The 26634-nt window shown below is 45.2% G+C and overlaps 1 protein-coding gene across 1 annotated transcript in view; it reads left to right on the top strand.

Annotated features, from left to right (window-relative positions):
* LOC309566413 (ATP-binding cassette sub-family A member 10-like) overlaps window positions 1–26634 on the top strand; it is a gene marked incomplete at its 5' end in the record, with an annotated part of 118446 nt that overhangs the window by 66853 nt on the left and 24959 nt on the right. Inside the window, 8 exon segments of the mRNA XM_082271559.1 lie at window positions 1677–1816; window positions 2012–2131; window positions 4152–4353; window positions 7806–7972; window positions 8664–8794; window positions 9004–9141; window positions 9431–9541; window positions 15573–15740. Of these exon segments, the coding sequence (XP_082127685.1) occupies window positions 1677–1816; window positions 2012–2131; window positions 4152–4353; window positions 7806–7972; window positions 8664–8794; window positions 9004–9141; window positions 9431–9541; window positions 15573–15740 (1177 nt within the window).

The raw sequence follows: 26634 nt of genomic DNA, 5'->3' as shown, positions 1-26634 counted from the left end.
AAAAAATGATGCAGCAGGCGAGTCAATTTTACTGAAAATTTAATTGAAGCAACTCAAAATGGTCCTCAGTAGTTTGTATGGCCTCTACGTGCTTGTATGCATGCCTGATAAGGTCAGGGAATGCTCCTAATGAGAGGACGGATGGTGTCCTGGGGTATTTCCTCCCAGATCTGGACCAGGGCATTACTGAGCTCCATAACAGACTGAGGTGCAACCTGGTGGCGTCAGATGGACGAAAACATAATGTCCCAGAGGACTTAGGTCAGGAGAGCGTGGGGGCCATTCTAGGTATCAATTCATTCATCCTCCAGGAATTTGCTGCATACTCTCACCACATGAGGCCGGGCATTGCTGTGCACCAGGAGGAACCCAGGACCCACTGCACCAGTGTAGGGTCTGACAATGGGTCCAAAGATTTCATCCCAATACCTAATGGCAGTCAGGGTGCCATTGTCTAGCCTGTAGAGGTCTGTGCGTCCCTCCATGGATACGCCTCCCCAGACCATCACTGACCACCACCAAACCGGTCATGCTGAACAGTGTTACAGGCAGAATAACGTTTTCCGTGGCTTCTCCAGGCCCTTTCACATCTGTCACATGTGCTCAGGATGAACCTGCTCTCCTCTGTGAAAAGCACAGGGTGCCAGTGGTGGAGCTGCCAATTCTGGTGTTCAATGGCAAATGCCAATTGAGCTCCATGGTGCCGGGCAGTGAGCACAGGGCCAACTAGAGGACGCCGGGCCCTCAGGCCACCCTCATGAAGTCTGTTTCTGATTGTTTGATCAGAGAAATTCACACCAGTGGCCTGCTGGAGGTAATTTTGTAGGGCTCTGGCGGTGCTCATCCTGGTCCTTCTTGCACAAAGGAGCAGATACCGGTCCTGCTGATGGGTGAAGGACCTTCTATGGCCCTGTCCAGCTCTCCTAGAGTAACTGCCTGTCTCCTGGAATCTCCTCCGTGATCTTGAGACTGTGGTGGGAGACACAGCAAACCTTCTGGCAATGACACATATTGATGGGCCATCCTGGAGGAGTTGGAATGCTTGTGCAACCTCTATAGGGTCCAGGTATCTCCTCACCCTACCAGTAGTGACACTGACCCCAGCCAAATGCAAAACTATTGAAAAACAGTCAGAAAAGATGAGTAGGGAAAAGAATTTCAGTGGCCTCCTCCTTTAAAACCACTCCTGTTTTGGAGGTTCTCTCATTGTTGCCCATCTAGTGCCCTTGTTGTTAATTTTATTAACATCAAGGTAACTAAAACTGATTAACAACCCCCTCTGCTACCTAACTGACCAGATCAATATCCCAGAAGTTTAATTGACTTGATGCTTTAAGTTTGCCTTCATTTTTTTTTCAGCAGTGTAGTAATAATCCTACACCCCCACAGCACATTCACGTGTATGATCATGTTGTAGCTCAGCTTTATCCCTACTTTTGCCATTCTCAATAATTCCTTTGGTCATTCTGGCATCCGCTATTCATTATGATGTTATGAAACCAGATCTGATGGTTTTGCAGGTACAATGTTGTTCCTTAAAGTGTGACATTTGCACCCTCAGAGAAACATATTGGCAAAGCTAGATGGCCAATGTCTTTTCAGGAATAAGAGAATCATCTTAATGGAACACATTGCCTGATGCAGTTCTGTTTATTGTGTCTTTTTTGGGTGACCAGGATGCAGGTGACCCCATCATGTGACACAGAAGCCATCACATCACTCATAATGCAGCACGTCTCCAACGCTAAGCTCAGCCTGCAGAATGTGGAGGATGTGACGTTCACCCTACCCTTCGAGGACATAGACACCTTCCCAGGTACAGCGACACAACAACATTTCCATATCCCCCCCCCAGCTGGCAGAGGAGATCTAAATAAAACCAGGTTTAATAAAAAACAGAAGGCTCAGTCGCACATAGTTGCAAATATATGTTAAAATGGTTCCGCCATATCATGGTTCCTTTATAAAGAGTGATCCCCACCTGTGAAATGCTTTGAATTATTTTTTGCAGCTCTGTTCTCTGACCTGGAGGGACGTGTTGGACGAGACATTGTGAGTTATGGCGTCTCTATCACCACGCTGGATGATGTGTTCCTGAAATTGGAAGGAAAGGACGAGATTGAAAAAGGAGGTGAGCGACGCTAGCAGGTGTTTGAACAGTCCAGCTGTTCAAGGGTAAGATATTCTGCAGCTAAACGACTTCAAGGCTTAGTTCCCCCTTTGTTTTTATTAAGCTTGGCTGTGTGTGGCTCCTTCTCCTCAGCCGCGTCACCTATTCTCAGGGACCTGTGAACGTACTACAAGTCCCATCTGCCACCACAGCAGGGTAGTGATGTCACTGCTCTTGTAGTTGATTCATTACTTCCTCCAACCCCATATTGGAAGGTCTATACATTAATACAGACCTGGAGTTGGGGGGGGGGGCAGATTTATACAACTGTACACTAACAGCATTGGTGCTCCCACTCTCAGTTTCTGGTTTACTTGGGATACACGCTATATACAGTATCTCACAAAAGTAAGTACACCCTCACAATTTTGTAAATATTTTATTCTATCTTTTCATGTGACAACACTGAAGAAATGACACTTTGCTACAATGTAAAGTAGTGAGTGTACAGCTTGTATAACAGTGTAAATTTGCTGTCCCCTCAAAATAACTCAACACACAGCCATTAATGTCTAAACCATTGGCAACAAAAGTGAGTACACCCCTAAGTGAAAATGTCAAAATTGGGCCCAAAGTGTCAATATTTTGTGTGGCCACCATTATTTTCCAGCACTGCCTTAACCCTCTTGGGCATGGAGTTCACCAGAGCTTCACAGGTTGCCAATGGAGTCCTCTCTTCCACTCCTCCATGACGACATCATGGAGCTGGTGGATGTTTGAGACCTTGCGCTCCTCTACCTTCTGTTTGAGGATGCCCCACAGATGCTCAATAAGGTTTAGCTCTGGAGACATGTTTGGCCAGTCCATCACCTTTACCCTCAGCTTCTTTAGCAAGGCAGTGGTCGTCTTGGAGGTGTGTTTGGGGTCGTTATCATGTTGGAATACTGCCCTGCCGCCCAGTCTCCAAAGGGAGAGAATCATGCTCTACTGCAGTCCCTATTCTACCAACTCGCTGAAAGCGCACCAAACCTGGGAGCCAGGGCCTTAAATGGCTCTGCCTGACCCAAAATGGTCACCAGGGTCACATCTGGCAGCAGCATCCAATCGGATTGCTTCTCCAGTGAATCAGAAAACCAAAGAGGAACCATGTTCCTCCTGGCTTCCTCCTCTACTACAGACAGCACCACCTGCTGTGGAGAAAATAGACTGCACCTGCCTACATGCAGGGCAACAGAATATTTATCCTGAACAGAGAAAGGTATTTTTTCAACTTTCTCTGGGTTTTGATATTTGTGGATTAAGTTCCAGAGTTTGGAGATTTTAAAGAGATTTGGGAGAGAAGAATTCCCCAACCCAGTGTCTAAGTCTTGCAGGAGACTGGCAGACTGTGAGTGCAGGTGTTCACACCCGTTATAATGAAGGGCCCGGCCATAGCTCAGGGTTCCTGTTAGGAGATAGGTTTGTGCTCCACTCAAGAGACAGAAGAGAGATTCCTTGTCCAGGGCTGAGAGAGTCAAGACAGCTAAGCAAATCTGGAAGACTGGGTGAGCTGAGATGACTAGGTGAGCCCAGAGGACTGACTGAGAGGATCTGGAGGTCTCAGAAGAGTGAGAGAGCCCAGGGTGTCAGGAGAATCCTATTGCGAGGTCAAGTTGTGGGCCCGTGCAGCAGGATGCTGCAACCAAAAAGACTGTGAGATCTAGGAGTACTGAGAAAAGCTACATAAGATACTGTGTTAGATGGTCTGAGGAACCAGCTAAGGTAAGGCCAATGCAGCAGAGCTGCTGAATAGCTGCATTGGTTTTATTTTCATTACTTGTTTTTGACTGTTCTTTTGAGCTTTGACTTTTATTTTAAAAAAGTGGGCTGGCAAGTCCTAAAACTACAGTTCAGACTGGCACGAGTCACTAAAATTGCTACTATCACTGAGCTAACCACCCCAAATATCACAATACATATATACTGTGTATATACACAAACACACACATTATTTTAATATACAGTAGGAAAACACATTTTACTTTACTTTCTTGACTGTCAGATTACAGTGTTTTTGCCCATGAACAAAATGATCAAGAGGACCGAGATCACTTCTCCTCAGAGCCGGAGGATTCAACCCTTCTGATGTCAGACTCCGGTACACCTACCATTAGTGGAATGGAGCTATGGAGACAGCAGGTGTTGGCCGTGGCAAGGATCCGATACTTAAAGCTTATCCGTAACACTCAAAGTTTTCTGTCTGTGTATGTACAGTAGGTGATACCATAGGCCTCTGACAATATCTGGTGTTGCTGGGGTTGAATAGAATGAATTATTGTGAAAAAGCTATACTAGTGGTCCCTGCACTTATTACACTAAGCCAATGGCAGTTGGTCTTCATTAATATTTTCTACACTTCATATGCACAGTGTACAGTTACAGGGAGGAGGCCCTGGGGGGTGCAAAGTTAGGACACAGGGGTCTTGGGACATGCATAGTTAGGACATGGACGTCTTAGGACATGCAATGTTTGATTAAGAAGTTCCTGGGATATTTATAAATAGGACATAGTGGATCTGGGGCATATACAATTAGAACAAGAAGATCTTGAGGTGCGCATAGCACGGGCACAGAATTACTGGGTTTTGCATAGTTGGAACAGGGAGTACCTAGGGTGTTCATATTAAGGACATGGCGGTCCAGGGGGTGCATAATTAGCACAGGGAGCTTCTAGTGCATGCATGGCTGGGAAATAGTTAGAACTATGAGACATGCATAATTAGGAAACAGAGATCTTGAGGTGCACATCATGAGGAATTGGAAATCCTAGAGCATGCTTAGTTGGGACATGGGGGTTATAGAGTGTTCATAGTTAGGACATGCAGATCTTGAGGTGTACATAGTTAGGACATGGAAATCCTGGGGCATGCATAGTTGGAACATGGAGGTTATACAATGTTTATTGTTAGGACATGGTGATCTTGAACATAGTTAGGAAATGGAAATCCTGGGGCATGCATAGTTGGGACATAGAGGTTATAGAGTGCTCATTGTTAAGACATAGAGATCTTGAGGTATATATACAGTAGTGGGGACACGGAAATCTTTTGACGTGCATAGTTGGGACATGGAACCTATAGGGTGTTCATCGTTAAGACATGGAGATCTTGAGGTGTACATAGTTAAGACATGAAAATCCTGGGGTGTGCATACTGTAGTTGGGATATGGAGTTTATAGGGAGTTAATTGTTATGACATGGAGATCTTGGGGTGTACATAATCAGAAAATGGAAATCCTGGGGCGTGCATATTAAGGACATTGAGGATATAGGATGTTCATTGTTAAGACATGGAGATCTTGATGACTACATACAGGCATACCCCACTTTTTAGTACACAATGGGACCAGAGCATGTATGTAAAACGAAAATGTACTTAAAATGAAGCAATACATTTTTTAATTTCTCAATGCATGTAAATACACTAGCTCAATAGGAAATCTTGGTTAGCTTGACATGGCACTGCTCCCAAACCATAAGTGACAGGGACCACAAACCATAAGCTGACCAAGATTTCCCATAGACGCCAATGTTAAAAACCAGGAGTAGTGCCATGCCAAGCTGACCAGGCTGTGTCCGTACTCGCGAATGTATGTAAATGTCACGATACTTCAGGAAAGTTGTTTATTTTCTTAAAGTAAAGCAAAACATACGAAACAGAACAAAACAGAAAGGTTTCACGCGTCAAAAGGAGAGAGAGTGAGATGTTACGTGTCTTCAGAGTGTAGGATGTTCTTTTCTCATCTCTGCGTGACCTATAGATATAGTTGTCTTTTATACTATATGTAAAGATGATGTCAGCAAAAAGTGTGTCCCAAGAAGGTAGTAATTCTAAATATAAAAGTAACACCCACTCTTGCATATATGGTTTGAGTCTATAATAAGACACATAACTCCACCCAACATACTGACATAAGGTTCAAAAATAAATATACATACATAGCAAAATGACTTCTCTGTCCTTCACAAAGACATATTGAAGTAACCTTCAAAACTAACATATTACATTATAACATTGATATGTATTTCAGAGACTTTTATCATTTAAAATAATATTAAACTCTAAATCTCTAACAAGGACACAGAAATCCTGGGGCGTGCATAGCTAAGACATGGAGGTTTTAGGGTGTTAATTGTTAAGCCATGGAGATCTTAAGGTGTACATAGTAAGGAAATGGAAATCCTGGGGCATGCATAGTTGGCACATGGAGGTTATAAAATGTTCATTGTTCAGACATGGAGATCTTGAGGTGTACATCATTAGGGCATGGAAATCCTGGGGCATGCATATTTGGGATCTGGAGGTTATAGTGTGTTCATTGTTAGGATATGAAGATCTTGAGGTGTACACAGTTAGGACACTGAAATCCTGGAGCGTGCATAGCTAGGACATGGAGGTTATAGGGTATTCATTGAAAGACATGGAAATTTTGAGGTGTACATAGTTAGGAAATGGAAATCCTGTGGCATGCATAGTTGGGACATGGAGCTTATAGGGCAGTGATGGCAAACCTTGGCTCCACAGATGTTTTGTAACTACATTCCCCATGATGCTCTACTGCACTGCAGAGTACATGAGCATCATGGGAAATGTAGTTCCAAAACATCTGGAGTGCCAAGGTTCGCCATCACTGTTATAGGGTGTCCAACTGTCCATTGTTAAGACATGGAGATCTTGAGGTATACATAGTTAGGGCATGGAAATTCTGGGGTGTACATAGTTGGAACATGGAGGCTATAGGATGTTCAATGTTAAGACATGGAAATCTTGAGGTCTACATAGTTAGGACACGGAAATCCTGGGGCATGGATAGTTGGGACATGGAGAATATAAAATGCTCATTGTTAAGATATGGAGATCTTGAGGCATACATAGTTAGGAGGACATGGAAATCCTGGAGCATGCATAGTTGGGACATTGAGGATATAGGAGGTTCATTGTTAAGACATGGAAATCTTGAGGTGTATATAGTTAAGAAAGGAAATCCTGGGGCGTGCATAGTTGGGCATTAAGGATATAGAATGTTCATTGTTAAGACATGAAGATCTCGAGTTCTACATAGTAAGGATATGGAAATCCTGGGGCATGCATAGTTGGGGCGTGAAGATTATAGGGTGTTCATAAGGACATTGAAGTCTTGGGCAATTCATAGTTAGCACAAGGAGGTTACGGAGCATGTATACAGTAGATGGAACATAGTGGTGCTGGGATACAGTATGTATAGTTAGAACTTGAGGTGTACATTGTTAGGGCTTGGAGATCCTGGGGTGTTTATAGTTGGGGCACAGAGGTTATAGGGTTTGCATATTAAGGATAATTAGGGAAATGGAAGTCTTGGCGAATGTGTAGCTAGCACAAGGTTCTAGAGCGTGCATATTTGGGACATAGTGGGGCTGGGACATATATAGTTAAAACTTAAAGCATGCATAGTTAGGGCAAATAGATTCATGGGTGTACAAATAGAACAGTGCTTTTGGATTGTTCATACTAAGAATAGAAATGTACATACATTAATATGTCCTTCAGATGCGTGGAGTTGGTAAATTAGAACTGCAGGACTTCACAGAAACTAGAAGATGCAATTCCTTGAGGAGACTTCCATGCTCGCTACATCCCTCACCATATATGAACTTACTGTAACATGTTTTATTTTCAGACTTCTTCTGCTGGTTCTCTTCATCCTTCCTATGGTCACCACCATCATATTAACGAGAGTTTCTCACACTGTCCAAGCCTGGGAGATGACTCCTCACCTTTATTTCCAGAGACCTGGAGAACGGCAACACAAATTTTATACCAAACTTCTGCTCAACAACAACACTGGTAAAATAAAACTGAAATAACACCCAAGGTTCCAGACCTTCAGTAGCAACAATAGAAGGGACAACGTTGAGTTGGGGGAGTGCGGGTAGATGGTTTAGGGAAACCCATACATACAATATCTGCAAATCACCTCGGAGAAAACAGACCTGGGGTGTAAGGAATGTATAGATCCATTTTCATCCCCATTTACTGTATTTCTCCACAAATTTAGCTTTCTGTTTGAAGACAAATATGTTACAGCTTAGTTTTCTGCCTGCTCCAGCTTTTAGTGGTGATAACCAAGAATAGGGAAGAGGATAACCATAGGATACAGTGACTGTTCCTAAAATATCACTTGAAACAGAAAGGTAACCTTAACAAATTAGAGAATTTATGAATGTGAGTTTTTTTGGTAGAGGACAACTCAGAAAGAGCAGGCTGCATGCGACTGCCTTGAGAAGAACTCTCCAATGCCCTCTATCTTTAACATCTCTTTTCTATTGTGCTTCTTTATTATTGTGGTGTGGAAAGTCTAACATGACAGGAGTCCAATAACAGACAGGGGGGAGTGCTGTGCGAAGCTGGTCACTAGTGAGCGGAACTCATATCTCTCTGGCTGTGATGTCACCTCGCTGATATCATGAAAGTTCAACTGTATCACTCCCAGCAGAATCCATCCATCATAACACACATTGCTGTCTTCCCTGTATAGGCCTCCCCATTGACAGCTTTCTTTATGGTGTCACTGCTCAGGATATCGGTGTGGATGTTGTGGATGGTCCGTTTGACATGGACAACACTACGGCCTACAACGGAGCTATAGAGGTCACTCATGACGATAAGGCAAGGCAACTTTTTTCCCCTGTTATGGCCGAGTTTATTAGTATGTTTTTTACTTTTCAGAAGGTCAACTAAACTCTCACTACTCTCGCTTACACTCTAATGTCCCCCAACAGTCACACACTATTATTATTACACATTTATATAGCTCTGACATATACCGCAGTGCTGTACAGAGATCACTGATCACAATTTATATATTTATTTTTCAGGGTTACGGGTTCAGAATAATCGGAAACCCCCGAGCACACAATAGTCTCCCAGTATTGGTTAATATTATCAGTAACGCCTTTATGAGGATCTATAACTCCACGGAGAGGATCAGGGTGTGGAGTGACCCCGTCTATGAGGTGAGTACCTCTCTGGAGGCTCCCCAACACTTCTGTCTCTTCCTCAATGCTGAGACTGAAACTCCAAAATACCTAATAACTGGTTCCCCCTAAAAACACAGAGCACCCTATAAATATACGGGGGGCAAAATAACTGCTACAGCCAGATACTTCTGTTTACTCTCTACCTGAGAAATGACCTGCCAGTTGTGTCCAAGTGGCCTCAAATATGGCTCTGCATTCTCCTTGCGGGAACCACTTTTAGTCTACAAAGCCATCTAGTTGAGCTGTTCTTTCTTTGTCTCCCCAGGAGATTCTCTCACTTCAAGATTTTGAGTACTTATATGTGGAACGTTTACTAATATTATGTGCCTCTGGACTTGCCCCCCACTTTGCAATGAGCAGTATGGAGGATATAAAAGTAAGTAACCCCTCATCCGTCACTTTATAGAGTGGTAGCATTTATAATTACATGAATACATCAGACGATTAATGGTTAAAGCCAAACTCTGGGCAAATAGCTAAATACACAGATGACATACAGGTGCATTTAATAAAATTAGAATATCATCAAAAATAAATTTTATTTCAGTAATTAAATTCAAAAAGTAAAACTCCTATATTTTATATAGCTGTGTTACACACAGACTGATATATTCAAGCATTTCTGTCTTTTAATTTTGATGATTATGGCTTACAGCGAGTGACACAACAACATTCAGTATCTCAGAAAAGTAGAATAATACATAAGACCAATAACAAAAAAGGGATTCTTAACAGAGAAATGTTGGCTTAGTGAAAAGTATGTCGACGTACAGCATAGTACAGTGGCGGCTGGTGCGTTGGGGGCACCGCCCCCCCCATCCAGGCATCCGGCCCCCTAATCTACATGCAGGGTGCCAGACGCATGGAGTTCAATGGGGCTTTTTTTTTCTTTTAACCATGTGATTAGAGCCAGGGTGGGCTTGGGGCGCAGTGCTCCCAGTTGTGTGACAATAGCGAATGAAAATGAGACCCGTTTCCCGATTGGCCGAAAGGAGAAACCATGCCATTGGGCATGAAGGAGGAGGGAGGAGACGCAGAAGACTGAAGGGGAAGAAGCCAAAGCCACCGCCACCGTTTGCTGCTGCTGCTGCACATGTCCAGATGTCCAGGAAAGCCGGGGGGGGGGGGGGAGGGGGGTGGTGCGCAGCCAGGTGTGGTCCAGGGGGGGTGTATGGTGCGGTCCATTTGCCGCCCCCGCGGCCCATGGAGCACCAGCAGCCACAGGTATAGTATGCACTCAATACTTGGTCGGGGCTCCTTTTGCATGAATTACTGCATCAATGCGGTGTGGCATGGAGGTGATCAGCCTGTGGCACTGCTGAGGTGTTATGGAAGCTCAGGTTGCTTTGATAGCAGCCTTCAGCTCATCTGCATTGTTGGGTCTGGTGTCTCTCACCTTCCTGTTGACAATCTCCCACAGATTCTCTATGGGGGATTAGGTCAGACGAGTTTGCTGACCAATCAAGCACAGTGATCCCATGATCATGTGACCAGGTATTGGTAGTTATTGTAGTGTGGGCGGTGCCAAGTCCTGCTGGAAAATGAAATCAGCATCTCCATAAAGCTGGTCAGCAGATGGAAGCATGAAGTGCTCTAGAATTTCCTGCTAGAGGGCTGCACTGAGTTTGGACTTGATAAAACACAGTGGACCAACACCAGCAGATGACATGGATCCCCAAATCATCACTGACTGTGGAACATTTTGCATTTCCTTTGGAAATCAAGGTCCTATAGGCTGGAGGAAGAATGAAGAGGCAAAGAATCCAAGTTGAAATAAATATATAGTGTTGCGCAAATAAAAAATTATTAAATTAATTAATTTGTGCTTAAATTTTTAAAAACCCAAAATATTTATATGTGACATAATATTAAAGTGCCAATAGTGCTAACAAAGTTGTAAATATAATATAATATAATATAATACTCATAGAAAAGAGAAAATAAATAGATATAAAAGTCCAGTGTGCAAAGTGCAAAAAGCCAATAAACAAAGTCCAAAATGTAATCCTAAAGTGATCTGTGCTCCCAGAGAGAAGTGACCAGAGTGTCACAGTGGACAGCCAGCCGTGCACCCCCCTGTGAATGGGTGCCCACCTCAAATCTTTAAAAAGAGCGCATAGATTGTTATCCCAAAAAGATCATCCATCCATATCCTTCAGGGCTCCTCTCATTCAGAGGAGTTGCAGAGTCAATCAATGCAGTATATATGCAAACAAAAAGACTTGCAATAGTGTATGAAATCCTTAAACAATAAGCTTTTATTAAATAAAGGTGGATAAATCTCACTCACATTTGTAGGTGCAACACATGCACTTGGACAATAGCATCAAGTGAATGGTGGAAATCGTGGTGGTATACTGGGAGAGACTGAACAGCGCCGCCGGTCTCCACAGCGTGCGCCGATAGCTGACAGCCTCACCTAGACAATAGTGTATCGCTCCGTCCGTCCTTTCCCCTCCCCTACGCGTGACGACACAGGGTTCACGTGTCTTCCTCAGGGGGAGGGGACAGGACGGACGGAGCGATACACTATTGTCTAGGTGAGGCTGTCAGCTATCGGCGCACGCTGTGGAGACCGGCGGCGCTGTTCAGTCTCTCCCAGTATACCACCACGATTTCCACCATTCACTTGATGCTATTGTCCAAGTGCATGTGTTGCACCTACAAATGTGAGTGAGATTTATCCACCTTTATTTAATAAAAGCTGATTGTTTAAGGATTTCATACACTATTGCAAGTCTTTTTGTTTGCATATATACTGCATTGATTGACGCTGCAACTCCTCTGAATGAGAGGAGCCCTGAAGGATATGGATGGATGATCTTTTTGGGATAACAATCTATGCGCTCTTTTTAAAGATTTGAGGTGGGCACCCATTCACAGGGGGGTGCACGGCTGGCTGTCCACTGTGACACTCTGGTCACTTCTCTCTGGGAGCACAGATCACTTTAGGATTACATTTTGGACTTTGTTTATTGGCTTTTAGCACTTTGCACACTGGACTTTTATATCTATTTATTTTCTCTTTTCTATGAGTATTATATTATATTATATTATATTATATTATATTATATTATATTTACAACTTTGTTAGCACTATTGGCACTTTAATATTATGTCACATATAAATATTTTGGGTTTTTAATAATTTAAGCACAAATTAATTAATTTAATAATTTTTTATTTGCGCAACACTATATATTTATTTCAATTAAGCACACTATTATGAGAAGTGGAGTGTCTGCGGCAAATAACTGATTGATTTAGAGCCTCCGGGTCGCTCGCAGGACTTATTCCTTATACTCTAAAGAATCCACAGTCACACAGTCACACCTTGCAGGTTTCAAAGCAGGCATTTTTTTGGGTTCTTTGCAGTCAGGAAAAACATCTGAACTTGTGTATAGTGGTACTGTGCACAAGTTCAGATGTTTTGCCTGCCTCCAAAACCCCCCCAAAAAATGCCAGCAAAAACACACCTGGGCATTTTTTTTTTTTTGACGCTAGCGTTTTTTTGGCATTTTTTGGGGTTCTTTTGAGGCAGGCAAAACATCCGAACTTGTGTATAGTAGTATATATACAAACATAATTATATGTATATATACCCCTAGACATATATAGGTGTGATAGTAGCAGAAATATATTACTGTAAATGATTTCATTAGCGCAAGCATTTATTTCTGCTACTATCACACCTATATATGTCTAGGGGTATATATACAGACATATATGTCTATATATACCCCCTATACACATGTTCAGATGTCATGTCTGACATCAAACATGTCCTCAAAAAAGCACTGGCAGTGGCAGCCCCTGCAGCATAAAAAATGCTTGCTTGGTGAGAAGCCATATGGGTGTGCCGAAGCAACTCAGAGAAATTATAATTTCTCTATAGCGGTCACCCTGCTATGGAAGAGTTTTGTCACCCTGCCATAGCAGTCACTGCCAGTTAACCCTACACTACACTACGGTCCCCCTGACACTTAACACTTTCCCTACAGAAACTAAATTTTTGAAGCTAACTTAAGTGTAAAGGAGCACTCTAACTACACTAGATATCCCTTTCCTCACACTAATAAAAGCTAAATGACACTTTTAAAGTAAAATTAACATAACTGCTTCCACTCTCTTCCATGTCCAGTATAACAATGCTAGGAATATGGCGGGGGCTATCTTATATACTGGGGGGCGTATTCACTAATGATTGGTCTAGGGACCCCCTAGTCACTCCAATCACATTCCTAGCATTCTCCTGCCCCCTCAATTGGCTTTTGCTAATGGTTCTGGTCCAATCACGGGCTTTTAAAGCCCATTTCCTGAAGCATTACATTTTGGTCGGTTCTGGTTGCCGAATTCCGAACTTTTTGGGCAAAAAGTTCTAAATTCGGCCGAACCTCGAACAGCCAATGTTCGGGTCGAACCGATGGTGGACCCGAAACGTTCAATCATCCCTACTATCACACCTATATACGTGTATGTGTAAAATACATATAAGTATGTGTGTATATATACCACTATACACAAGTTCAGATGTTTTGCCTGCCTCCAAAAACCCCAAAAAAATGCCTGCAACAACACACCTGGGCGTTTTTTTTTTTGGCGCTAGCGTTTTTTTAGGCATTTTTTTGGGTTCTTTGGAGGCAGGCAAAACATCTGAACTTGTGTATAGTAGTGTATATATACACACATACTTATATGTATTTTACACTTAGACATATATAGCTGTGATAGGAGCGGAGCCATATTATGGCCGGAATACACGATAAGAAAATCGGCCGAAAATTTCCGTTCAGTTAAGGTTCGGCCGATATTTTACTCGTTAATGCCCAGCCATCAGTGACCGATATCGATATTGTGAACGAAAAATCCCGTTTGAAAAAAACGAAAAATTCTGTCGTCTCGTTTGCGAACGAACGATATTCTATACGTTGGTGTTAAGGTCGTTCATTTAAAATCTGTAGAACATCATCACGCATTGCACTGTTTCGATGGTCGGCGGTCAAACGGTCGGGCGATATTCGGCCTGTGTATGTTGGCAACGTTTTCGACCAACGAACACTTTTTCATAAGTCAGTGGTCGAATGATCGGGCAATATTCCAGCCATTAGTGTAAATGATTTCATTAGCGCAAGCATATATTTCTGCTACTATCACACCTATATATGTCTAGGTGTATATATACATATAAGTATGTGTGTATATATACCCATATACACAAGTTCAGATGTTTTGCCTGCCTCAAAAGACCCCAAAAAATGCCCAAAAAAACCGCTTGCTACTAAACCTGCAAGGTGTGAAAAGAGAGAAGCCACTAACCTGTTCGATAAGTGACCTAATGCAAACAATCTTTTTTTTATGGTTCTGGACATGCTACAGAGCTGAAACTTCACAGGTACACTTTTTAGACCCCCCAGACACTAAATCCAAAGAGAAATTTTTTTGTTTAATTTTTTTTTTTTTTAATTTTTTCAATAATTGGCTCTCTATCAAAAATGACAATTTTTAAGAACTTTTTTTTGTGTGATTAATAGTCCCTGGGGTATGACCCAGAATCCTAGGCACTTTTTAGGGGCATTTATTGGGTTTTAGGGCTTCAAAATTGTGTTTTTTGATTACCGAAGTTTGTGTCCCATTGATTTCAATGGGGTTCTGAAATCCGGGCCGAACTTTCGGGAAGTTCGGATGTTCTGGCCGAACCGAACTTTTGAAAAGTTCGATCATCCCTACTGGAGAGTACTGAACTGGCCAGCAATGAGTTCAGGTCTAAATCCCATAGAGCACATGTGGAGAGATCCTACAACAGCAGGTGGGAAAAGGAACCTGAAGACCTGGAGCAGTTAATGAAAGAAGAGTGATCCAAAACTACAGTAGAGAGCTGTAAGGAACTAATTGATGGTTACAGGAAGCCATTCATTTCAGTTATTTTTTTCAAGGGGTGTGTTACCAAATAAAAAATTTAGGGTGCCAGTAATTTTGTCCAGTCCATTTTTGGAGTTTTTACTGAAATGTGTCAGATTTGGGATTTTGTTTCTCCACTTTTTTGTGTCATACCAATACAAACAAAAGAAATAAACATAAGAATGCCTACACATTTGTAATTGCATAAATTTTCTAGGCAAAGTGGTGCGCTATCTGACAGAAAGGCAAGGGTGCCAATATTTTTGGCCATGACTGTACATTCCATCTGTGTATTGAGCAGTTATTTACTTAAAAGATTTCTGGAAAATTCACTTGGGTCAAATACACCAGAGCTTTCCCTCATAAATGTCTGATTGAGTTGAGCTGTATTTGTGTTGAAGGGTTGAGATCATTGGTCTTGTATACAAAATATTCTAGCAATATTATGGACTTTGTGTCTATTTGTTGGCCATCAGTCCTGGTCGTGACTCCCTCTCTCTCTTTTCCAGAATAAAGTTCGCTCCCAGATGCGTGTGTCTGGCCTCTTCCCCTCCGCATACTGGTGTGGACAAGCCTTGGTGGATGTCGCCGTCTACTGGCTGATGCTTTTCATTATATTCTGCATCACCTATGTGTGCTTCACGGTGCTTCCTCCAGTCTGGGAGCTGTTGCTGATTGTGAGTTTCCATAGTCCTGTACAGAGTTGTTTAAAGTACTCAAAACCCATTCTTGAGTAAAAGTACAAGTGCTCGATCGAAAAGTGACTTGAGTAGAAGTACTAAAGTATTCAACATTTTTTGTACTTAAGTATTGCAAGTAGTTTTTTTAAAAATTTTGCTACTCAAGTACTGAAAGTAAAAGTACAAGTAGTTTTGAAAAAAAAAATTGTTACTCAAGTACTGAAAGTACTGAAAATGCAGCTTTTATTTATACATTCAGTAGCATTTATTTTCGTATGCGCTGATAATACACATGTTTTGAGCTTCATGAAACCTGCCATCTACTGTTCTGGCAGTGGTAATTTTTATAATTGTAAGGAGTAGTGTTGAGCGAACACGGACTGTATTATTCGTGTTCGTACCGAATAATTGGATTTTTTGTACCCGAACACGGACACGGACACTTTACTGTATGTTCGGGTAAAAATCCGTGTTCGGTCGTTTTATTTCCGGGTTTTGCATGCTTTGGCGCTCTTTTCATGGCGGGCTTTCAACAGCCAATCAACAATCGTTTAACTGGTGTGCCTTAAGCCATCCCAGCCATGCCTGCAAATGTCTCAGTAGCTGTGATTGGCCGTCTGAAGCATGTGACCAAGTCTTTATAAGTTCGAGGCAGCCGCAGCGGCGTCATTATGCTGCTTAGATTCAGGGACAGAGCACACATCAACGTGCTGGCTGCTGATTAGGGAAAGATAGGCAGGAAAAAACCATTTGTGTCCGGATAGAATTGAGGGACAGGTCGGAGTGTTTAGGCAGGGCGAGTTGTAGGCATTTTAGGGATAGAGTCTGCTGAATTATAGGGTCAGTGTCTTCTACAAACTACAATCGATATTGCTGTGTGGGGGGTGGGGTCTGCACTCAATCCTGATCTACGATCTCTTCTCAATCCTGTTAGGGACAGAGTCTGCTGAATTTTAGGGAAACTGTGTTCTACAAACTACAATCGATATTGCTGTGTGGTGTGGGATTGGAGATAGGCAGGTGTCAGTGATCCACATCCATTTTTCTGTGTGTGAGCTGCAGTGAACACAATCTTTTTGGGCTGCAGTGAACACAATCTTTTTGGGCTGCAGTGAACACAATCTTTTTGGGCTGCAGTGAACACAATCTTTTTGGGCTGCAGTGAACACAATCTTTTTGGGCTGCAGTGAACACAATCTTTTTGGGGTGCAGTGAACAAAATCTTTTTGGGGTGCAGTGAACACAATCCTTTTTGGTGTGCAGTGAACACAATCTTTGTGGGGTGCAGTGAACAAAATCCTTTGTGGGGTGCAGTGAACACAATCTTTTTGGGGTGCAGTGAACAAAATCCTTTTTGGGGTGCAGTGAACAACATCCTTTTTGGGGTGCAGTGAACACAATCTTTTTGGGGTGCAGTGAACAAAATCCTTTGTGGGGTGCAGTGAACACAATCTTTTTGGGGTGCAGTGAACACAATCTTTTTGGGGTGGAGTGAACAACATCCTTTTTGGGGTGCAGTGAACAAAATCCTTTTTGGGGTGCAGTGAACAAAATCATTTTTGGGGTGCAGTGAACACAATCTTTTTGGGGTGCAGTGAACACAATCTTTGTGGGGTGCAGTGAACACAATCTTTTTGGGGTGGAGTGAACAACATCCTTTTTGGGGTGCAGTGAACAACATCCTTTTTGGGGTGCAGTGAACACAATCTTTTTGGGGTGCAGTGAACACAATCTTTGTGGGGTACAGTGAACAGAATCTTTGTGGGGTGCAGTGAACACAATCTTTGGGGGGTACAGTGAACACAATCTTTGTGAGGTGCAGTGAACACAATCTTTGTGGGGTGCAGTGAACACAATCATTGTGGGGTGCAGTGAACTCAATCTTTGTGGGGTACAGTGAACACAATCTCATACTTCTGAAGGTTTGAGGGTGCTGCCTGTTCCATACTCCCCCTACTCCTCATCTAGCCTTTTAGGGGTACAAACAATAGTAATTGGGGCCTAGTGTGGTTGTGTACGTGTGATATACATACACTTTTTTGGGATCATATTTTCTATTCCGCTATTTAATCAAAAACCTTTGGGGATCAGTTAAATTGGGGGATAGTCTGTGTTGGTACGTGTGAGAGAGATCCACCTTTCCAAGTTGTTGGGGTTCATCTCATACTTCTGAAGGTTTGAGGGTGCTGCCTGTTCCATACTCCCCCTACTCCTAGCCTTTTAGGGGTACAAACAATAGTAATTGGGGCCTAGTGTGGTTGTGTACGTGTGATATACATACACTTTTTTGGGATCATATTTTCTATTCCGCTATTTAATCAAAAACCTTTGGGGATCAGTTAAATTGGGGGATAGTCTGTGTTGGTACGTGTGAGAGAGATCCACCTTTCCAAGTTGTTGGGGTTCATCTCATACTTCTGAAGGTTTGAGGGTGCTGCCTGTTCCATACTCCCCCTACTCCTAGCCTTTTAGGGGTACAAACAATAGTAATTGGGGCCTAGTGTGGTTGTGTACGTGTGATATACATACACTTTTTTGGGATCATATTTTCTATTCCGCTATTTAATCAAAAACCTTTGGGGATCAGTTAAATTGGGGGATAGTCTGTGTTGGTACGTGTGAGAGAGATCCACCTTTCCAAGTTGTTGGGGTTCATCTCATACATCTGAAGGTTTGAGGGTGCTGCCTGTTCCATACTCCCCCTACTCCTAGCCTTTTAGGGGTACAAACAATAGTAATTGGGGCCTAGTGTGGTTGTGTACGTGTGATATACATACACTTTTTTGGGATCATATTTTCTATTCCGCTATTTAATCAAAAACCTTTGGGGATCAGTTAAATTGGGGGATAGTCTGTGTTGGTACGTGTGAGAGAGATCCACCTTTCCAAGTTGTTGGGGTTCATCTCATACTTCTGAAGGTTTGAGGGTGCTGCCTGTTCCATACTCCCCCTACTCCTAGCCTTTTAGGGGTACAAACAATAGTAATTGGGGCCCAGTGTGGTTGTGTACGTGTGATATACATACACTTTTTTGGGATCATATTTTCTATTCCGCTATTTAATCAAAAACCTTTGGGGATCAGTTAAATTGGGGGATAGTCTGTGTTGGTACGTGTGAGAGAGATCCACCTTTCCAAGTTGTTGGGGTTCATCTCATACTTCTGAAGGTTTGAGGGTGCTGCCTGTTCCATACTCCCCCTTCTCCTCATCTAGCCTTTTAGGGGTACAAACAATAGTAATTGGGGCCTAGTGTGGTTGTGTACGTGCGAGATACATACACTTTTTTTGATCATATTTCCTATTCCGCTATTCAATAAAAACCTTTGAGGATCAATTGAATTGCGGGATAGTCTGTGTCGGTACGTGTGAGAGAGATCCACCTTTCCAAGTTGTTGGGGTTCATCTCATACTTCTGAAGGTTTGAGGGTGCTGCCTGTTCGATACTCCCCCTACTCCTCATCTAGCCTTTTAGGGGTACAAACAATAGTAATTGGGGCCTAGTGTGGTTGTGTACGTGTGATATACATACACTTTTTTTGGATCATATTTTCTATTCCGCTATTCAATAAAAACCTTTCTAGGGCAAGATCTTAAATTACAGAAATATGAGGAGACCGTCAAATAAGGGCCGTGGCCTGGGTCGTGGTGCTGCTGGTAGAGCTCCTGTTGCAAGGAGAGGACATGGTCGATCTGTGCCAGCTACACGCACAAGTGAAACACCTTCCTCAAGTGTGAGTAGGCGACAGAACCTGCATCAGTATTTGGTAGGGCATCAAACGCCCCTAGAAGTGATGAGGCCAGAACAAGTTGAGGCGATAGTAGATTGGTTTGCTGCTGACAGTGCCTCCAGTTCCTTCACATTGTCTCCCACCCAGTCTACTGCAGAAAGGTCAGAGTTGGCACCTGCAGCCAATGTCCAACCGTCTTTCACCTCACCCCCTTGCAAATCAGGCCAGCAGTCTGAGCCCCAAGCCATACAGCAGTCTCTTATTCTTTTTGAGGACTCTGTCAGCAGGGTTTCCCAGGGCCATCCACCTAGCCCTGCCCCAGAAGTGGAAGAGATTGAGTGCAGCGATGCCCAACCACTTATTTCTCAAGATGAGTACATGCAAGGATCATCGCAGCACGTCTCCGATGATGACGAAACGCAGGTGCCAACTGCTGCGGCGTTCAGCATTGTGGAGACCGACAAGGAGGGCAGGGGTGAAGACTGGGTGGAAGATGATGTGGAGGACGATGAGGTCCTCGACCCCACATGGAATGAACGTCATGCAGGTGACCTGAGTAGTTTGGAGGAAGAGGCGGTGGTCGCACAGAGCCACCAGCACAGCAGAAGAGGGAGCAGGGTGCAGAAGCGGAGCGGCCGTGCCCTAGACACTACGCCCGCTACTGCCCAACGCAGCAAGGGAACGAGCGCACCAAAGTCAGCTCAAAGGAGTTCTCTAGCGTGGAAGTTCTTTAGAAAATGTGCTGATGACAGGACACGAGTGGTTTGCACCCTGTGCAATCAGAGCTTGAAGCGAGGCATGAACCTTCTCAACCTGAGCACAACCTGCATGATCAGGCATCTAAGTGCAAAGCACGAGCTGCAGTGGAGTACACACCTTCAAAACCAAGAAACGTCTCTGGCTCATCCTGCTTCCTCTTCTGCTGCAGTCTCGGCCGCTCCAGCCACATCTGTAGTGATACCGGCACCTGCCACCCCGCAAACAGACGATCTGTCAGCAACACCACCACCTGGGTCACCAACAACCATCTCCACAATGTCCCGTGGAAGCGTTCAGCTTTCCATCTCCCAAACACTTGAGAGGAAGAGGAAGTACCCCCCTACCCACCCGCGATCCCTGGCCCTGAATGCCAGCATTTCAAAATTATTGGCCTTTGAAATGCTGTCATTCCGTCTGGTGGAGACGCACAGTTTTAAAAACCTTATGTCGGTGGCTGTCCCACAGTACGTCGTGCCCAGCCGCCACTACTTTTCCAGGCAAGCCATCCCTTCCCTGCACAACCAAGTGGGGGAAAATATCAGGTGTGCACTGCGCAACGCCATCTGTGCCAAGGTCCACCTAACTACGGATACGTGGACCAGTAAGCACGGTCAGGGGCGTTATATCTCCCTAACGGCACACTGGGTAAATGCAGTGGCGGATGGGCCTGAGGCGGATAGCAATTTGGCGCATGTCCTTCCACCACCGAGGATTGCAGGGCGCTTCAGTTTGCCTCCTGTTCGTAACTCCTCCTACTCCGCTTCCTCATCCTCTACCGCCTCCTCATCCGGACAGCGTAACACCTTCACCACCAACTTCAGCACGGCCAGGGGTAAACGACAGCAGGCAGTTTTACAACTTGCCTGTTTGGGGGACAAACCACACACCGCGCAGGAGTTGTGGAGGAGCATGGAACAGCAGACAAATGAGTGGTTGCTGCCAGCGAGCCTCAAGCCCGGCCTGGTGGTGTGTGATAACGGGCGAAATCTCATAGCAGCTCTGGGCCTAGCCGGTTTGACGCACATCCCTTGCCTGGCGCATGTGCTGAATTTGGTGGTGCAGAGGTTCCTTAAAAACTACCCCGATATGTCAGAGCTGCTGCAGAAAGTGCGGGCCGTTTGTGCGCACTTTCGGCGTTCTCACCCTGCTGCTGCTCGCCTGGCAGCGCTGCAGCGTAACTTCGGCCTTCCCGCTCACCGCCTCATATGTGACGTGCCCACAAGGTGGAACTCCACCTTGCACATGCTGGAAAGACTGTGCGAGCAGCAGCAGGCCATAGTGGAGTTTCAGCTGCAGCACGCACGCGTGAGTCGCTCTGCGGAACAGCACCACTTCACCACCAATAACTGGGCCTCCATGCGAGACCTGTGTGCCTTGTTGCGCTGTTTTGAGTACTCCACCAACATGGCCAGTGGCAATGACGCCGTTCTCAGCTTAACTATCCCACTTCTATGCCTCCTTGAAAAAACAATTCGGGCGATGATGGAAGAGGATGTGGCACAGGATGAGGAGGAGGAGGAGGATGAAGAGGTAACATTTCCAAGGCTTTCAGGGCAGTCATTCGCAAGGGGCTCCGAGGGTGGGTTCCTGCACACGCAAACGCCAGGGACGCAATTGTCCAGCAGGGGCACAGTTCTGGAGGATGAGGAGGATGAGGAGGAGGAGGAGCTGGAGGAGGAGATGGAACCATGTTCACAGCAGGGTGGCACCCAGGCCAGCTCATGGCCATCACTGGTGCGTGGCTGGGGGGATACAGAGGACACGGACGATACACCTCCCACAGAGGACAGCCTTTCGTCGCCTCTGGGCAGCCTGGCACACATGAGCGATTACATGCTGCAGTGTCTCCACAACGACCGCCGAGTTGCCCACATTCTAACTTGTGCTGATTACTGGGTGGCCACGCTGCTGGATCCCCGTTACAAGGACAACGTACCGTCCTTAATTCACTCACTGGAGCGCGATCGCAAGATGCGCGAGTACAAGCGCACGCTGGTAGACGCCATGCTGCTGGCATTCCCAACTGACAGCGGGGCCACAGTGGAAGCACAAGGCAGAGGAGGAGGAGGAGGAGGTCGCCAACGCAACCAGGGCACCGCCAGCACCTCAGAAGGCAGGGTTAGCATGGCCGAAATGTGGAAAAGCTTTGTCAGCACGCCACAACAAACAGCAGCACCAGCAGCTCAGATGGAACGTCTTAGCAGGAGGCGGCATTTTACCAACATGGTGGAGCAGTATGTGTGCACACGCCTACATGTAGTGAATGACGGGTCTGCCCCCTTCAACTTCTGGGTCTCCAAATTGGGCACATGGCCTGAGCTTGCCCTTTACGCCTTGGAGGTGCTGGCGTGCCCTGCAGCCAGTGTATTATCTGAACGGGTATTTAGCACGGCTGGGGGCGTTATAACAGACAAGCGCAGCCGCCTGTCCAGAGACAATGTGGACAAGCTCACGTTCATTAAAATGAACCAGGCATGGATCCCACGGGACTTTTCCGTACCTTATGCAGAATAGCAATGGATACCGACCTTACCCACCCATTGTTCCATTTTTGCTCTTTCTCACTCTTTTGGGGTGTACCCTCATTTAAAATTTTTTGAAAAGAAGCAGTGTTGGCTACCTCGTCCTCCTCCTCAGGGCCAGATTAATGTAGGGGCTATTGGAGCTGCAGCTCCAGGCCCCTACCTTTTATATAGGCCCCGGGTTGGCCATATTCACTGTTACCGCTCTTCTGTCACTTGTAAACACAGAAGTCTGGCTTCTATGCTCGCTTCCCCAGGCAGCACCCTCAGAACCTCCCCACACAGCGTGAAGGCCGGACAAGGAGGGACAGTTGGCGATGCATGGATGTGTTTATGGGCTTCAGAGACAGCATCCCATGTTGAATTAGGCATGCATGGCTGCACCCTTCCTCCTCTGGGTGCATGGCAAGGCACGGCCCTTAAGGCCCTTCAAAATCCTCAGCACCAAGCCCATGATGCTGTTAATCCGGCCCTGGTCCTCCTCCACCGCCGCTTCCACCTACACCGCCCATAGGTGTGCGCAGCCTATTGCATTAAGGTGTGCACCCCAAAGTTGAAATACACATGCATGTGTTTGCCAGCAGGGAGAGTAATGTATCGGGGCCATGTACCTGTAGGCAAGGAGAAATAGAGCAGAGCAGGTCCCAGGGAGATCTTTCCCATCTCCTCACTGGCAATGCTATGTGCCCTAGGTGATTAGGGTGTGCCCAGGCACACCCAGCACACCCTGTGCGCACGCCTATGTCACCGCCACATCCACCACCACCTCAACCTCCCTCCTACTCCATATGGGCCTCGTCCTTCAGAGATGAAGAAGAACATTGTTTTATTTTTCAGTTTTTTTTTTGTTGTTTTAAGTTATTTCCCTATCCACATTTGTTTGCAGAGCACTTGCCATGCTCTTAATTACGTTTTGCTGCCATTTGCAGCACTCTAGCCCTTTCCTTTGGTGTTTTAGAGCCATTTTAGTGCCTTAAAGTTCGGGTCCCCATTGACTTCAATGGGGTTCGGTGTCCGGGAAAAGTTCGGTAAAAGTCCGGGACACGGACCCGGACTTTTTTTTAAAGTTCGGCCGAACCCGTCGAACACGGACATCTAGGTGTTCGCTCAACCCTAGTAAGGAGTAACTATGCAGCACAAAAAAAAATATTGGAGTAGAAGTATTGAAATCATTGAAAAAATGTAGTGAATTAAAAGTGGAAGTAGGAGAAAAAATTCTACTCTAGGAAAGTACAGATACCGCCTTTCGGTACTTAAGTACAGTAGTGAAGTAGTTCTACTTAGTTACTATACATCTCTGGTCCTGTAACTGTTTTATCAGGGTTCCAAAATAGTAAGTAAGTATAGTAAGCAGGGCCTGACTGGGTATGAAAACCAGCCCTGGAAAAAATGACATAGTAAGCCCCCTGCCAGGACAGACCCCTCAGTAAGCCCCCTCCTAGTACAGACCCCTGAGTAAGCTCTCCTTCCAGTACCGACCCCTCAGTAAGCCCTCCTCCCAGTACAGACCCCTAAGTAAGCCCTCCTCCCAGTACAGACACCTCAGTAAGCCCCCTGCCAGTACAGACCCCCTTCCAGTACAGACCCCTCAGTAAGCCCCCCTCCCAGTACCGACCCCTCAGTAAGCCCCCCTCCAGGACAGACTCCTCAGTAAGCCCCCTTCCAGCACAGACCCCTCAGTAAGCCCCCTGCCAGGACAGACCCCTCAGTAAGCCCCCCTCCCAGTACAGACCCCTCAGTAAGCCCCCCTCCCAGGACAGACCCCTCAGTAAGCCCCCTTCCAGCACAGACCCCTCAGTAAGCCCCCTGCCAGGACAGACCCCTCAGTAAGCCCCCTGTACCCCTCAGTACAGACCCCTCAGTAAGCCCCCTGCCAGGACAGACCCCTCAGTAAGCACCCCTCACAGGACAGACCCCTCAGTAAGCTCCCCTGCCAGTACAGACCCCTCAGTAAGCCCCCCTCCCAGTACAGACCCCCTCAGTAAGCCCCCCACCTTCACTCCCCAGTACAGTTGCAGTGTAAGTTGTGTGCCCCCCCTCCAGCGGTATGGTGCTCACATACCTTTCTCCGAGTCCTGATGATGATCCCATGTGCCATATCATGAAGTCGGCAACGTGACAGTCTTGCAGGCAGCCACTCCAGTCACTCAGACTTCAAGACTTCATCCACCGCGCGCAGCCGCCCCCGCCGGATGTGACGTCATGCCGCTCACAGCGGCTGCCGTAGCCGCTCACAGCGGCTGACGTAGCCGCTCACAGCGTCACAGAGTCACTCTCTGTCTGGAGCGCAGCGGGAGCGGGGGCCGGGCTGCAGCACCGCGGCCATCATTAAAGCGGCGCTGCGGCTCTATCTTAAAGCGGCCCCAGGGTCGGCGGCCCACCGGGAAATTTCCCGGTATCCCGGTAGGCCAGTTCGGCCCTGATAGTAAGGGATGTTCCCGTTAACTTTGTGTCTGCTCAGCATGCGTGTTCCCACTCACCTAATGTGTTTCCACTTACTGAATATATTCCTACATACCTTAAAAAAGTATATAGTGAAAAAACTATCAGCGCAAGACTAAGTGAAATTCAAATGTGTATTAAATGTGCTAGAATAAATCAATATATAAATCCGGCTGCATGCACAAATTGTGTCCACACCTCACAACAAAAACATAAAAATCAAAAAGCGTGCTGCGCCAGAAGTGCACAAAAATAATTAGTGATTACATGAATCAACAAGTGTTATCAACAAAATATAGTGTCCATCATATGTGCTCTGATGAAACATAAATGTTCATATAAATATCAGGGGATAAACAGACTATCACAGGTAACCTCTCCAGCCTTCACCTCCGGGGGTCGCCAGGACATAAAATAAAGATAAAGATAAAGCAAAGATCTAGTGCTCTCTGAATGTAAATAATGAGCTTTTATTGAGCATAAAGGGGTAACTCACATTTGTTGGGCACTCAGCCGTGCCTGCTATTATGGCATTCAGTGTTGGAGAGTAGCACCCGAGCGATCGGCGTCAGGCACGCAGGCTCCGCCTCCCTATACGCGTTACGCCTGGAGCATAGGCTTCGGTAGGGGTCCGTTAGAGGACGTCATACGCTCTGACGAAACGCGCATCAGGTGGAACGCACGCCGTCAACCCGGAAGTCTAGCCTGGAACGCAAATCGCTCTCCACGCTACAGACACTTTACCGGCGGACAGCTATTAGCGGTTTTTATCCATGTTTGCTTTTTAAACCTCAATAAATAATTTTTAAATGGTACTGCACCATCCGGAGCCTTCTTTTCTCTTTCCCTAATCCGACTTGGAGGACCTCGAGGACCCTATCCGTTTAACGCGGGGGATTCCGGTCTAGGGGGATCAGAGCCCAGCAGTCACCATTTCTCAGACCTGGAGGGTCATAAAGCACTACTGTTCTCTTTGTCGTAAGGCATTTGAGACCCACCATATCTGGTGAGTTTACACCCTATCTTTCTTCTGAAGTCACCTTTGTGATTGGATTTCCTGGAACATTGGAGGATCCAGCACCAAGCACTTGCACCTTTTCTGGCACCTTTTTTGGACTATTTATCACAGAGTCACTTATGAACTATTTTGGACTTCACTTGGCACTATTACTACACCTATTTATTTATATTGTCATTTATTTATATATACTGTCTCACTGTGCATTTTTAAGGGCATAGATTTTAGTTATTTATGATATTAGCTTTTTAATTGGTATTTTATCCCTATTTGCACCTGTTCTTACTAACAAGCGCTATATTATCCCATCTAGTTTGGGTTTTTTTTATTCAATCATTTTATAATTTATAGCAGCTGCTTTTTCATCCAATATACTGCTTTTTAATTCATACATATTAGTGTACCCACCCGTTATATTAGGT

The sequence above is a fragment of the Pelophylax lessonae genome, assembly GCF_965119305.1.
Source record: "Pelophylax lessonae genome assembly, chromosome: 11".
NCBI classification, from domain to species: domain Eukaryota; kingdom Metazoa; phylum Chordata; class Amphibia; order Anura; family Ranidae; genus Pelophylax; species Pelophylax lessonae.
This window is presented reverse-complemented; position numbering and strand designations above follow the sequence as displayed.